We start from the raw sequence: 14,776 nt of genomic DNA, 5'->3' as shown, positions 1-14,776 counted from the left end.
GGACCAAATTTGATGAAGTCGACTTTCGTTCAAACATAGGGTAGGTTTTTTTCAAAAATTAACCCCTAATTACTAGACTATAATGGGGGGTGAAAGTATGTGTTCCGCTTTCACAGAATGACTCATGCGGGCGAAGCCGCAGACAAAAGCTAGTTCCCTGTGTAAACAAAGCGAGCATTTTTTTTTTAAATAATATAATGAGTAATGTTTGTTACTTTTGATCTGAATTTCACGAAGCTAAGTCCGGGCAGCACGATACAATACATAAGTGTAATAAAATTTTAATAAGGTGATGAGGTAAGACATAGCTCTACATTATAAATCTTTTTTATCATTTTGGCGAAGTTGATGATGTCTCGATAAGAGAATGTGTTCTATGTATAAGATATGCATTACATATAATAATCCGATTATATATTGCACACTGCCCACTTATAACTTTCGCATTTATAACATTATAAACACAATATATGTACTGCTATGAATATTTTCGCGATTTCTAAAATTAATATTAACTAATTGTTCGCCGCGAACAGAATTAATTTTTGATCAGTTATTACAAAATTGTGAATATTTCAAAAACTACTTAACCGACTTAACTTAAAAATTCTATTGACAGATCCTACATACCTTTTAAATTTCATCAAAATCAGACCAATGGTTCGAAAGTTACAAACAAACCTTACAAACAAACATACATACATACAAAAATCAACTTCAACGTCAACCAAGTTGACTTGTAGTGTTGCAACTACTTAATAGTTGTTCGCCGCGAACACAATACATTATTTAAAAATTGAGAAAATTTGTAAAACAACTTAACCGATTTTGATACTCCACGAACTTAAAAAATGTATTGACAGATCCTACATGCCTTTTAAATTACATCAAAATCAGACCAGCGAAAACTATTACCTATTAGATAAAGTTTTTTGTTACAAATAACCAAATTTAATAATCTTTTACGTCACATTGAAGGGTTCCGTTGATACGTGATTAATAGTCACGTATCAACGGAACATGTATTGCTAATCATGAAATCATCAATGCTTTATGAGTAAGCAGCGATTTTAGATAAGTGTCTAAAAACATTACTTAAAAATTGTACTATGTTTTCATTATTATTAGAAACTTGCCGTCCATCCGGCTTCGCTCGGGAAAACCGTGACAAACTATATTATGCAAACCTTAACTGATAGCTATATCATGCAATCGGTCGTTACTTTTATTAAATTTCTTCAAGATTGTAAGTCAAAGAAGAGCGACGAGTTTTTAAATATCCTTTAGTTGTAGGTAGTCAAACTTTTTCTTTATGTTGACAGAATGAAGTATGTTTAGGAGGGCGGTTCATGACCGTTTCACTGTTGCCTATCTATGTATTATATATATTGTACAGTGCTCTGCTATGCTATGCTGGCTGAAGCAAAGTTTCGAACCCATAGAATTACGTTTGTCAATAGTTACGAAATTCTATTGGTTTAAGTTTCACAGTGCCCCCCTGAGGTGGAGCGACTTAAAACCAATTCGTAATTTATGACATATTGAGCAATAGCACTAGTCGAGTTCGGACCTAAGTCACCTCGCACGACATTCAAGTGAGTATAGGGAGTTTAGTCTAAACAAAAACTAATTCGGTACCATATTATACTATTAGATTATACATTACTGTGTTTATAATGTTTGTCTAAGGAGATCTAGATAAATGATAATACTTTATTAATAATGGACAACGAAATTAATAATCCCAAAATATTGATAAGAAAAGTCTGGTCAAGAGCGAACTTTTTTCGGCGTTCTATTTTCCGAATAAAACATTTGATTATTCATTTCTTTGTAATAAATGTGAATGTGTGTGTATACGTTTATTACTGCGTAAAGCATATACTACTAGTCGAAATTCTATGAAATCTGGCACTCAGATAATCATCAAAATTAGCATTAGCTCCTATAAATCTTTATTTAATCTTAGGCTGATGTACCATTACAGCTAAACCCCGAAGTTCGGCTACATCTTGGTTTAGCCGGGTAGACCTAGGAGCAGCCGGTCTCAGTTGATTACACCTATAGGAGTAGCCTGTTTATGTTCGCTACACCTATGTAGCTGCACTTCAGATTTCAGCCACAACATATACAAACGTCACATAATAAGTAGAACTTTTATCCCAAATTTAACACGGAAGAGGAGTATATACGTGAAAGAATAACAGACTTACCTACATATACACATGCATCCCATAATCTGTCGCATTTTTGTAATATTAGTAGGATTGTAATTAAACAAAAGGCTGCTTACTCGGATTTTTGTTTTGTACTTGGGATCTCCAAAGATATGCTGACGTAATTTCCTTTCAGATCGCAACGATAATGTCATGTGATGGAATTGTGTATCACCTACAAGAGTCTATTTTTGGATGCTAAGATACTGATCGCGGTAAATCTACTTAATGCGTAAATTCTATTTATAGAAAATAATAAAGATAAACAGTGTCAATATAAAGCTCGGTAAATATACGAAGATTAAGCTTACAATAAAATGATTAGGTACCTAGTATTATTATGAACAAAATGTATGCCACAATTTAATATAATTTATGAGTTGTCAAATCTACGTATGTAGGTAGGTACGCCACAAATTTATTGCCATTTTGATGTCATAACACCATTTCAGTTTCGTCACCAAATCGGTACAATAATTCTTATATATATTAATCACTTCATCCAAATTGAGTTTATCATGAGTATTTCCCACTTTCAAATCTGTAAACACATTGTTATTTTTCAAAATAGATATAGACGATAAAATTGACTAGAATAGGTATGGATCCAGGGTAGCTACGAGATAGGTATCAAGTGGTCATTTCATCGCTCAATTAAGTTAGTCATATATTTCAGCGGTCATTGTATGCATAGCCTACGCATCAACGCAGTCAGTGACAATTCCGTACGTATGCACCTACAATAAACGTGCTCCCGAATTAAACTCGTCATATTTTTTATTATACTTATACCTACCTAGTAAGGCGGTGTTGTTCAAGTGATTAAGACCGTCCGCTTGTGATCCAGGGTCAAACCCTACTCGTGCCATGAGTTTGTATACAAATGTGACTCTTGTGTAGTAGTTTTTACAGACCACTATTAGCTTCCGGCAAACATCGTGAGGAAACATGCACACTGGTTGATAGTTTAAGTTCACTAGTGTGTACGTGATTACTTGCCATTAGATGTTGTCGTAAAAGTCATGACGTGGAATGCCTTCACTCCACTCGATATGAATGAATTATACATATATTAGACTGGTCATTTCTATTTAAAATTATCTGATAAACCTTGATACTCTAGGAAAATGTTTACTACGAACTATCTATATCCGTATCACTAGTATCAGTTTAGAAGCCTATTCCATAGTTCTTGGAAAACAAATGACATGAACTCATAGAGCTTATACATACAGCTACATATACAGCTTATTTGGTATTTTAAAAATATTTCTTCAACAATAAATAACAATGTGAGCAGAACATGAAGACGTATATAGGTGCTTAGATGAATAAGAAAGATGTAAAGAATTCAACTCAAATGCTTCCATTTATCTACTACTTAATCAAAGGGTTGAAGCATCAACATTAAAGTAAAAAATATGATTTTTAATTATATTCTTACAATATAAACGTATTTCGTATCTTAGTTTCTGAGCTTTGAAACTATAATCTCTTCTCGAAGAAATGCGAGCTTTTCCCAATGGGAGAATTTGAAATTTGCCAGCGGCCCATATGTAATTAAGAATATCAAAATAACCTATGGAGATTCAGTATCTTTCGAGTATCGTTCAGAAAGTAAGTACTTCCATTCATGTTTTCTAAACGATACTGATTGAGGGCAAAAATCGAACACCGACGAAGTAGATCGCAGATAAATTTGATGTGATTGCTCTATAAGCCGATAAGATTTTATATAAAAACCTGCCGTCGGCCATTATGTAGATATACAGTCAATCAGCAGTTGACCTGTGCGCTTCAGCAGCTCCTGAAGTTTTAACAATACTCGATATTTCTCCATCTATACTACCAGCATCATGTAAGTATATTTTTGTTTATTTGTCGTTTTTATTATTCGTTTTGTACAGATACTAATTCTGTTGTCTAAACTAAATTTATTAAAATTCATATGTCGAAATAATTTTAATTGTTATTTTATCTAAATTGCATTTTGTAGTCAAAGTTTTGCAGTTTAAGCTATAATACTATTTTACTAATATAATATGTTAAGCTATTTTGTTTTGTTGCTGTTTTTAACCCACGATGCAAAAAGAACCACCGCATAAACTTATAACACCCCTCGTGTTATAAGTTTATGCGGTGGTTCTTAAATATGTTTGATCAAAATTGGTTCAGCCGTTCAAAAGTTGTGATTTTTTTTTGTTTTCAACGGTTTCAACGTTTTTTTTATTTGTCTAACAAATAAACTTGTTGTGTGAAGCCTTTTGCTATTACAAATAAATTATGAATAAGTAATTTCTTTACACAAGAACTAGTTTGGTATTTTTGCTTGAACGTGAACCACTTTTTAATAAAAAAAACTTCCAATTTTATCATAAAACAAGGATTACATTTTTACAATTATTTTACAGAATGCAGCGCCCATCAGCATTCGGCCCCCCTCAATACCCTGGAGTGCCCATGAACAACGGCTACGGTCCTCCCAACCCCGCCTTTGGCCCGGGCAGACCGTGGCCGCCGGGTCCTGCCTTTTGCGGACCCCAGATGCCCCCGGGCCAGCCCCAGAACCCAGGCTGCTTCATGCCAGCTGCCACCATTCGCAAGATCAGCAACACCACCCCACCCGTATTCGACCCCCCGCGGTATTAAATGCGGGTTTGGAATGTGATGTGGAATCTCTACTGTGACGGTTAAATTCGTATACGTTTTAAGCTTAGGTACATAGGTTAAGATACTTTAATAAACGTTATAAATTAATCAAATATATTTTATTTTAATGATATTCAGACTTCTACTGTTCCCATAATCTTTCCCCGACAAAATTAACAAAATATCATGATGATTAGGTAACTGAAATTGATATGGTATCCATTCTAGTATATATACGAAAGTTTGCCTGTTTGTCACGGCTTCACTGCTGGATCGATTTAGATATAAATATCAAATAAGATCAGAGTACAAACATACTGGCATACATATGGCTACTTTTCTTTTATATGTGTTAATTATACGGGCACTTTTTTACGGGATCGAAACCGACAAATTACGTGAAACAAATATCTGGCCCTTATGACGCTTTCGCCTGATCCTGAAGGAGCATCAAGGAGGAGATGATATGCTACCTAACAACTAATGAACTAATGATCTGACAATTAGGTAAGGATGTCGAAAATATTACATAGGGCTATAGAAACTGGAAAAATTCACATAATATGTGTGTTTAAACCGAAAGTTTGTGTAGAAACCGCATAGCAGTTTTAAATAAAATCTGTTCAAATATTTTGATAACACATAATTTAGGAAAGATATTTGCATGACGATCAACAAAACGGTGGCGTATAGACCTACTCAAGAATGGGACATCTTCCAACTTCCGTGAATGTCGTACGAAGCTCCTAAAGGGAATGTTATTCTACCTATTGGTAACAATAACATTAACAAGGGGGATTGACGTCATTTAGACGACCGGTTGGAAACTCACAGTCGAATCTTCAATATTTCAAGATGAGAGAGGCACGGGCTTCGCGGTGTCACAGCACCAAATCCAACAGGCAAAACGCGAGAATGAGAAAGAGAGACATAGAGTACGATAATCAACATAATTTTTGTGGTATTAAGTATACTTTATAATGACGAAAGTATAAAAATATAAATTGTAGTGTTACTTTTGCAATTGGCTCATAAAAACAATCTTTTATCGTATCCGATAGATAATAATAATGTCATATATATGCGTCGTGGTCGTTGCAAAATATACGTTTTTGTTTTTATATAACAAAATGTGTTTGTTTATTCTGTACTTGCAGCTTTTGTGAAAGATTTTGTACTCATTAGAAGTGCGATTAAGTATCACGCTCTCTCCCCAAATTAAAATTCAAAATTATTTCCATTTATTGACTTCCTCCTACATCCAACGTCTAGATCTAGATACATATCCGGATCCTAGGTTGTTCCTTCTTCGATCCAATGCTAGATTTTAGATGCTTTAAAAAAATCAAACATACCTAAAATACTACCTATATACCTACTATTATTAAACCATCTTTTACCTTGTTTCGCAATAAATATCTACGTTCTTAATAATGAATAGTCTTAGCCAAATCAACCTGATAGTGTTCATTCATATCATATTAATGAAGCACTCTATCAGTCAGTATTAAAGATGATGACACTATTATTCATTGTCCTACTTATTTGTTTTAAGTAAACTGTTATCTATTGTTTTCGGTATTTAGTGAATATTACTCATGCACACTGAAATTATTTAGTTTAACTTTTTTTTAGGTATTCCAATTTTTTAATTATTCCTACTCTGACTCGATACATTAAACGTATAGAAAACTATGATCATAACAGCTTTTATGATTATTACTACATGATTTTTCACTAAAACTGTTCTTACTACTACTTTTCCGCCAATTAAAGAAATTCGAAATTAGAATTTAATTATTAATAGATGAATTTCTCGTGAGGATAGTAGAATTTTCCGAGACTAAGGAAGGATATATCCTTCTCCGTACATACGAAAGTTCAATAAGACTGATGCAGTAAATAAAGTGTGAGGAGGTATTTGTATATCTAGCTACTTACCGCCACTCCGCGGTAGTTTGATGTAGGTAATACGTTTGACATCGGGTCACTATTCCACATCAATTATGTCTCTCATTGCCCATACTTTTTATCCAAATAGACATACTTAGACATATATGAAAATTGTTTGCGTACTAGATCGGGGACAAACGTATAACAGCTAATGTGTACCTACTTACTACAAACTTATCAATATTAATCAACAATTAAACTAGGTTGTTAGATAGTGATAGACATTATATAGGCGCAAAATTATATACCGTATATATTCATTTTTAGCTTGCTATCGAATAACCCGGAACATCGTTACATTTACAAGGATTCCTTATCATGGCAGCACTTCATGCTTATGAATTGAAATTTAAATCAACAGGTGAAAATATGAGAGAGATGTGGAGAAAAGAAAATATCCTCATGTAAAGGTAAGAGCAAATATACATATATGACAATCATAACTACTTAATATCAAGAACCATAGGTATATCTTAATTTCGGAAGGATCTAATAATATAAATATTTCGTAATAGGGAAAGTATTGCACGTATGTTTATTTTTATAATGAACGAATGAATAATGAACGTCCAGGGGATCTCTTTAATTTTCATTCTCATGTAACCGAAGTTCTCTTCATGACTTTCTCTTGTTTCTGCATTTACAAAAAAATACTATAAAATCGCATCGAGTCAATCGAACTTATTTGTTATTTGTAAATTTTCTCAACACCATAGAAAAAATTTTAGAAAGTGATTATCGATTGCATAAAAATTCGGCCCCAGTTACATAAATTATTTATGGTGACCAAAACTGGCAACTTTCAAAAGTTACCTATTTAGGTTTATGTCAAATGTTTATTCAACCTATAAAGGGCTAATATCAATATTGTTATATTCCAGAACATGTCAAAAATAACGTAGACCAAAAAGTGTCCAAGAAGTGGACAATAATAAACTTCCTGTGGATTAGCAGCGGATAATTCTCGAATAGAAAAGCATGGAAAATTATTAATCTTCTACTATTAAAAACATAAAGCCTAAATTCAGTGAATTTTCCAACACAATACCTGACACACACAATGAAACGCCTGTAGCGTTTCAAAAAAAGAAAGAAAATTATTTATTTGGGTATCACAAAATTAGCATTATTAGCACATAATCATGTAATCATGTTGGTTCGCCTCAGCATAATTTTTGTAGCCTGAAATAAACGTATTTTTTATTTGTATTTTGATCTGTGTCTATTATTATGTAATTATCCTTCTTTTCTCTCCAGTGGTGTGACCTTACCAGTCTGCTCCAATTTCGAGTACCTATGCTCACTTGTGCAAAGTGACGGTGATATTGACCGGGACGTAACCAGCCGTAATTGGAGCCTCATATTTCCCTTAAATTGAAAGGAAAAATTTATAAGGCAGTTATCAGACCAGTCATAATGTAGGTATGGATCTTAATGTTGGGCAACGAAAGTAACGGATGAAAGGAAACTTCATACGACAGAGATGCGAATGTTGAGATGCATGTGTAACTAGATAAAATAAGGAATGAGTATGTGAGAGGAAGTATGAAAGTAGCATCAGTTAATGAGAAATTACATAGTTATAGGTTAGGCTGGTACGGGCATATTTTAAGAAGAGATAAAATCACGTTACTCATAGGGCATTAAAGATGGAAGTAAAGGGTTCCAGGAATAGAGGTAGACCTGAGAACAAATGGATAATTTGTATCAAGTATAGTGTTAACGGGAAAGGAATATCAAGGGATATGGCGAATGACAGAACGAAAATGGAAGGAACTTATACACTGTGCCGACCCCACATGAGTGGGATAAGGTCAAGAAGAAGAAGAGAAGACACCCAGAGCACTCGCAATGTAGATTGTGGAGTAGTGGATGACGATGATTTATCACGAACAAATTCGCTAACACAAAAGATAGCACATAAGTTATAATCTATTTTATTGTCCAAATAAAAATAGTAATTTTTCATGAAAAAGCCTAGAAAAACTGTTAGAAATTGCTTAGCACTCGAGGGCGAAGGGAATTTTAAAAATATAAATGAATTTGGCTTCGAACAATTTTTAACAAAAACAATTCATGTGTGTATAAGCAGTCAGTGCCAATAAAATAAATAACGGCACGACCTTTATCTTAACTTAGTATTATTATTATATTTATATAGTCAAAGGCGAAACCTATTATTTACTACAGATATTTTTAGTGTTCCGTAGTCCTGTAGACAAGGAACCCTTATAGTTCCGCCAAGTCCGTCTGTCCGTCTGCGGTCAAACTCAAAAACTATTAGTAAGTACTAAAATAATGTAATTTGGTATACTTACATAATAATTACGTTGACAAAATGGTGTAATAAAAGTCTAATAAAATCTTTTTTTTTTAATATTCCAGGCTACCTCCCTTACACGTGAAGTGGAAATGACTTTAAAAGTTTACGAGTTCTTAGTTGACTGTATTCTAGTAAAAAACCTCTGCGGAAAACACGGAACCCTATACTGTGCGTGGTCGCATTTGGCTGGTGGTGTAAGCGGTCACCATAGCCTATGGACATAACCGCTTTTTGAAGAACTCCATGTTGCAGTCTCTAGAGTAAACAACGGGACCCTTTGTGAAAACAATAAAAACGGTCACGACAACCATTTTTATAGCAACTGCTTACATAATCGAATCGAATAATTTTTAAATAATTAAATTACTATTAATCCTATCATCATCATCATCATCATCCTCTGCAGCCCTCCTCAACCCACTGCTGGGCATAGGCCACCTTCCGTCTCCGCCAACTATCTCAGTCCTGAGCCATTAATTAATCCTATATGTGATTTTTTTAGAACTTTGAATTAATTTATTTTTTAAAATTTCAAAGTTCAAAGACATCAACGTCTTTAAAGCCTAAGATTGTTTGCCTGGACGACTAACCAAAAGAGCCACTGTGTTGATTGCGAGCCTCAGCCACAGAGATATATGACTATGATGATGAATAAAATTATGTCTAATTTAAATATTTATATTTCACAAAATATTTGACGAAACTGCATCACTCAAAAGTCACTCAACTGAATCGAAAACAGACGTACTAAAGTCATCCTAACTTTTGGCGTAAGAGCGTACTTTTCCAACAGTGGAAGTTTGTAGTTGGTTTTTCACATGGAATGCCCACGTTGATAATGTCACGCAGATAGCATAGATTGCGTCCTCGAATTTTGACCGATGTGTGAGTGTAGGCAGATGTGCGTCTGTTTTGAATACGACGCGATTAACTGGCTTGTACGACGTCCTATCTTCAGCAATACATGCAGATCCCATTGTTACATAAAACCTATTTTTGGTACTTACGATTCGATGCAAAATTAAAGGTACTTATGTACGTCCGTGTAATGTTAAAGTATCCGAAATGGTCTGACAACTAGGGATGCCGATAACCGTACGACATGGAGACGGAAAAGAAACTGTGTTACCGGAAAACATTCAGATGCATTCGTATATAAATCCAGCGAAATTAAATCTTTTGTTACCTGAGTAGAGACTATAGTTATAAGTATGTACTAATTACTACTACTACTAATGTCATAGTAAAATACACTTAAGTGATCATAGGTTTTAATTAGTATTATACAAAAATTCCATTTTTGACACCAACCTTTTCGTCAGCAAACATTGTTGTCAGAGAGATCTTATTGCATTAAATGTATGATAAAAATTCATGTCTGTGCAGTAAACCGTTGAGGAGTTCCCACATTTGAAGCCACCATTACAATACTTATCATAATAATGCATTGTCATCCAAACTAAACATGTCTACAAAATTGAGTTGCAAGATTCCACCTCAGACATAGGAACACAGCTACATTGCAACTTAAATAAGCTTATAAAATAGAAGTTCATAGTAATTAATACTTTTTTACTCAATATACTCATGATAATAAAAAGAGATACAAGTATTATTGACACACCCACGGATATATCAACGAATAAGAACGTCTGTCGTCTAATGTCACTCGTTGAGTGTCAACTTTAGTAAAATGTTAAAAAATGTTTTTGAAAAAATCACCATGTATAAATCAACAAACCCACTGATATCACAGAATATCTGCCCAAATTATAAATATAAGACATCTAAATCAATCAAACGCTTCGGAATTCCCAAATTGAAGAAGATTCAGATAATGTCCTCAAGATACGAGATAGGTGTTCGTGTCGTTTATTTAAACGGTAGGTCTTCTCCCGTCATGGTCATTACGATTCAGTGTGTGATTGAGTGATATCTGAGAGTCCTTATTGGAAATACTAAGACATAAGGTCAGTATCACTATCAACATTTATTTTGAGTTCACACTTTTCAGGGTTAGTTTTATTTATTAAATTAAATTCATTAGATAATTTAATCGGAATTAAATCACCAACTTTCTAATTGACAGTTCAATTTATAGTAAAAATTCTATGAGTAAAAGTAATAGCAGTAATTAAATAATAACATGAGCACTTTAACAACGTGTGGTCATTAATGATAACTTTTTGATCATCATTTCTTTTGTGTTCGTCTCTTATTTTTCATTTTTCCTTTCGAAAATTTTTAGACTGTTCCGTCAAATTTTAAATCTACATGGTCAAAGTTTAGGGATCCATTATAATATTAAATTCTTGCCATGATATTCTTACAGTGGAACCTTTTATATCTCTATGATAGACAATATTAAAAATTACTTTACGCCTATGAATTGCATTTTACTATGAAACTACGTTTACATCAATGTTTTTAAAATAATTCCACGTTGTTCTCTAAGATGTCTGGCCCCGGCGACAACAAGGACCAGAAGCCCTACCGCCCCCCGCCCTACGAGAGGCCCAACGGGGCTCCTGACAACACCAAAGATCGCCCAAGGGGTTAAATATACTCAATAGGTCGAGGCCTTTGTGACCACAAAAATGTAGAATTGGTGTCCAATTGATTATAGCTAAATAATAAGCACTGATAAAAAAAGACTTATGTATATTTCAATACAAATTTAGTTTTGTTACAATCATGATTTCAATTGATTTTAAAAATTTTACTTCGTCTTATACCACTTTTTAATAATTTGAAAAAAATATATTGTAATCAGAAGTGTAGGCAATTATTTAAAAAAAATGATTTAGATAATACTTTAATTTGTTAGTTGTAATGTATTCTAGAATCTCTGTAAAGTTTAGTTTCATAATTATATAATAAACTTTTATTCTATAAACATTTGTTTCTCTTAATTCATTAATTATTTCAAGTAATGTCATCGATCTCCCACTACTTAGGCTTATTTGGGTACTAATTGTAAATAATATTCCAAAAGCAATAAGAATCTGAAGGCAAAACAGCTTTTTAATATTTTAAAAGATACACCGAGATAGGATTGTTTTTGTTAAGCAGAAGAAATACAAAATTAAAAAAAATAAAAAGAAGTCCTTTTTAAAATTTTATTGCTAACAACAAAATACAACTTACCCGAGCGAAGCCATGGGCGGCTAGTCGTATATAGATGACGAGATGCTATAGTTGATTAACCACTGGAGTAGAGTTGTATGAGTATAATACTGTACGTGATCACATTCATAGCCATGGTCAGGATCATGGAGAAGCTTAAGTCGAATAGGCTGCAGGCGGTGAACTGCAAGCGGTGGGTGCCAACCAACTGCTTGAAGGTTTCCAGGGTGGTCTTACGGGTCTGGTCTGAAACGTTCATATTACATTAGATAAATCACTTACCTCACTGATGGACCGCTTGTATCAGTACGATAGGACTGACATATCTGTCAAGATAAAAGCCCTATGAAAAAATCTGTATACTGACTTATATAAATTCATAATTAAAAAACAAAGCAATAAATTATACCTAATTATTAAATCTGATTACCTATATAGGGTGATTTCTGAGGACGTTTTATTATGGTTTTACTCAAGCGAAGCCGGGGCGGGCTTGTTACTAGTATTGTTACTAATAGATATCATCATCAAAAGGCTGTCAAACCAAGATCTATCTATAGTTATGATATGAAAGTGCCTATTAATTTCATGAAATAGTCACCTTCATGTCAAAATTGTATTATAGAGAGAGGTCCACCCTAAACGTGAGGAAATCAAAAATAGTAGGTACTACCCCAGCCTTCACAATAGTGTTAAGGTGGACAAGCCATGCACCAAACCACCCAACAGATGGGTTTGAGCTTGACTTTTGGTTAATAAAGTGGGCGTAAACCCGGTTAAAGTGTTTGAACTAAAATTGTCCTTAAACGCCCTTACTTTTATATATTTAAGATTAAGATATACGCTGTTTTAGGAAAAAACAAAAACAAAAATCTTTTTGCTTACCACATTGGAAATTTATTAAATGCTTGATCAAAATAATTTCTGTGGAATCCACCTGCTTCCTCATTTGGTCCCCTACATAGGCGCCTATATAGCACCAAAAATAGGGTAACACAGTTTTGACGCACGCCAGCCAAGGTATTTTAACCTAAAAATAGAATAGAGTCGTCTATTGAACGAATAAAAATAATGATTGCTTTATTTAATTACTTGTTTATAAAATTGAATTTTATTACCTGATTACAGGATATTATTGTAACACCTACAACTGCATTTGAAAATGTCAACCAAACTACGAAAAATATCTACAAATAAAACAATGGTTACTGTACATTACAATAGGATAAGGTACCTCATTTGAATATACAGATAGTAAACATTATTATCTCTGAATCTAAGGGTTAATTGATTTCTATTTTTCGAAATTAGTAAACTTGGTACCTGTAATCCGTGAAGTTTAATTAAAAGTTCAAGACATGTCGCCATTTTATCATATATTTTACAAAGATGTTTCAAGTCTAAATGTTGGTGTTGTGTTTGGTTTATTTCTTCAATAAAACTTATCTCGGTATTGAGAAAATATTTTAAAATATAAAATGTTGAACTCTTAGTTCCAGGAAACATCAAAGTGTTATCAATGAGAGTTTCACTTTTTAGTTTATAATTCAAGATTTTTAAAATAGCAACTAAAACACTTAAATGAAATATGAGATGGAAAACTGTCAAAAACGTGGGTATTCTAATTATCAAATTATAGGGGGGGCTGTCGTAAAGGATTTCTAGAATTATGGCAGCGATATAAGTAATACTGATCACTGAAAACCAGAAATAAAGCTTTTGCATTAAAATCCTTACTCTTCTATTATGCAATCCAAGATCAGTAACAATACCGATGAAACAATTGTACAAATTTTTAGTTATGTCATCACCGGAAAGGTTGTGTAGAAGTAATATTATAACGTTATTTGCCAAGTCATTAAGAATTGATATTTGTAACAAATTTACTTTTGAAATAGGCTTTATTTCATACGATGAAAGACAGTAGCCAGCAATCAATGATAGTATAATAATCAAGGACCAAATTCTATGAACAACACTTGTATTTACAATTTTCCCGTTCGGAGAAAGAGATGGCTTCCTAACTCCAAATATACCACAAACAATGTTGAATGGTACAAAATATGTGTAAAGCATTTTTAAATCCCTTAAAAAATACAGACACGACAACCTGTTACTTCAAATCATATATCGAATATGACTTTGATTAAAGTTGTTGGAAGTGATTTTCACTGTTTCATTAATAAAAGTAATCGTTATGTCACAGGGCATATCAGTAACTTTACAATTATTTTCATCTATTACTCATCCATTTGAAGCAATCTATAGAATTGATAATAATAGAACCTCATATTTCATATTTATTTGATACTCTTTATCATTAAATATAATAAGAATAGACATAACTCTTTTAAGTCAATTATTTTCATGTAACTGATACGTGTTAACATAATTATTCACATATGAGTCTTACGTTAAGGTAAATAAAACAGGACATCCTTTAGATTTATTAGAAAAATATAGTACCTACTAATAACTATTCTATATTCTATATTATATATAAACAAAT

The 14,776-nt window shown here is 33.1% G+C and overlaps 1 protein-coding gene and 1 long non-coding RNA gene across 2 annotated transcripts; one reads left to right on the top strand and one right to left on the bottom strand.

Annotated features, from left to right (window-relative positions):
* Window positions 1-7,090: 7,090 nt before the first annotated feature.
* LOC128672610 (uncharacterized) lies at window positions 7,091-11,986 on the top strand. Its single transcript, XR_008404988.1, has 3 exons — window positions 7,091-7,228; window positions 7,700-11,111; window positions 11,597-11,986. It is a non-coding gene; the product is annotated as an uncharacterized LOC128672610 (long non-coding RNA).
* Window positions 11,987-12,111: 125 nt separating this feature from the next.
* Window positions 12,112-14,343, bottom strand: LOC128672678 (uncharacterized). Its single transcript, XM_053749975.1, has 3 exons — window positions 13,528-14,343; window positions 13,153-13,297; window positions 12,112-12,513 (listed from the first exon to the last, which is right to left on the bottom strand). The coding sequence occupies exons 1-3, from the start codon at window positions 14,341-14,343 to the stop codon at window positions 12,344-12,346; spliced, it is 1,131 nt and encodes a 376-aa protein (XP_053605950.1). The 3' UTR covers window positions 12,112-12,343.
* Between the last annotated feature and the right edge of the window lie 433 nt (window positions 14,344-14,776).

Source organism: Plodia interpunctella, chromosome 9, assembly GCF_027563975.2.
Source record: "Plodia interpunctella isolate USDA-ARS_2022_Savannah chromosome 9, ilPloInte3.2, whole genome shotgun sequence".
Classification (NCBI taxonomy): domain Eukaryota; kingdom Metazoa; phylum Arthropoda; class Insecta; order Lepidoptera; family Pyralidae; genus Plodia; species Plodia interpunctella.
Note: the sequence above shows the minus strand (reverse complement) of the source record. Positions and strands in the feature narration are given on the sequence as shown.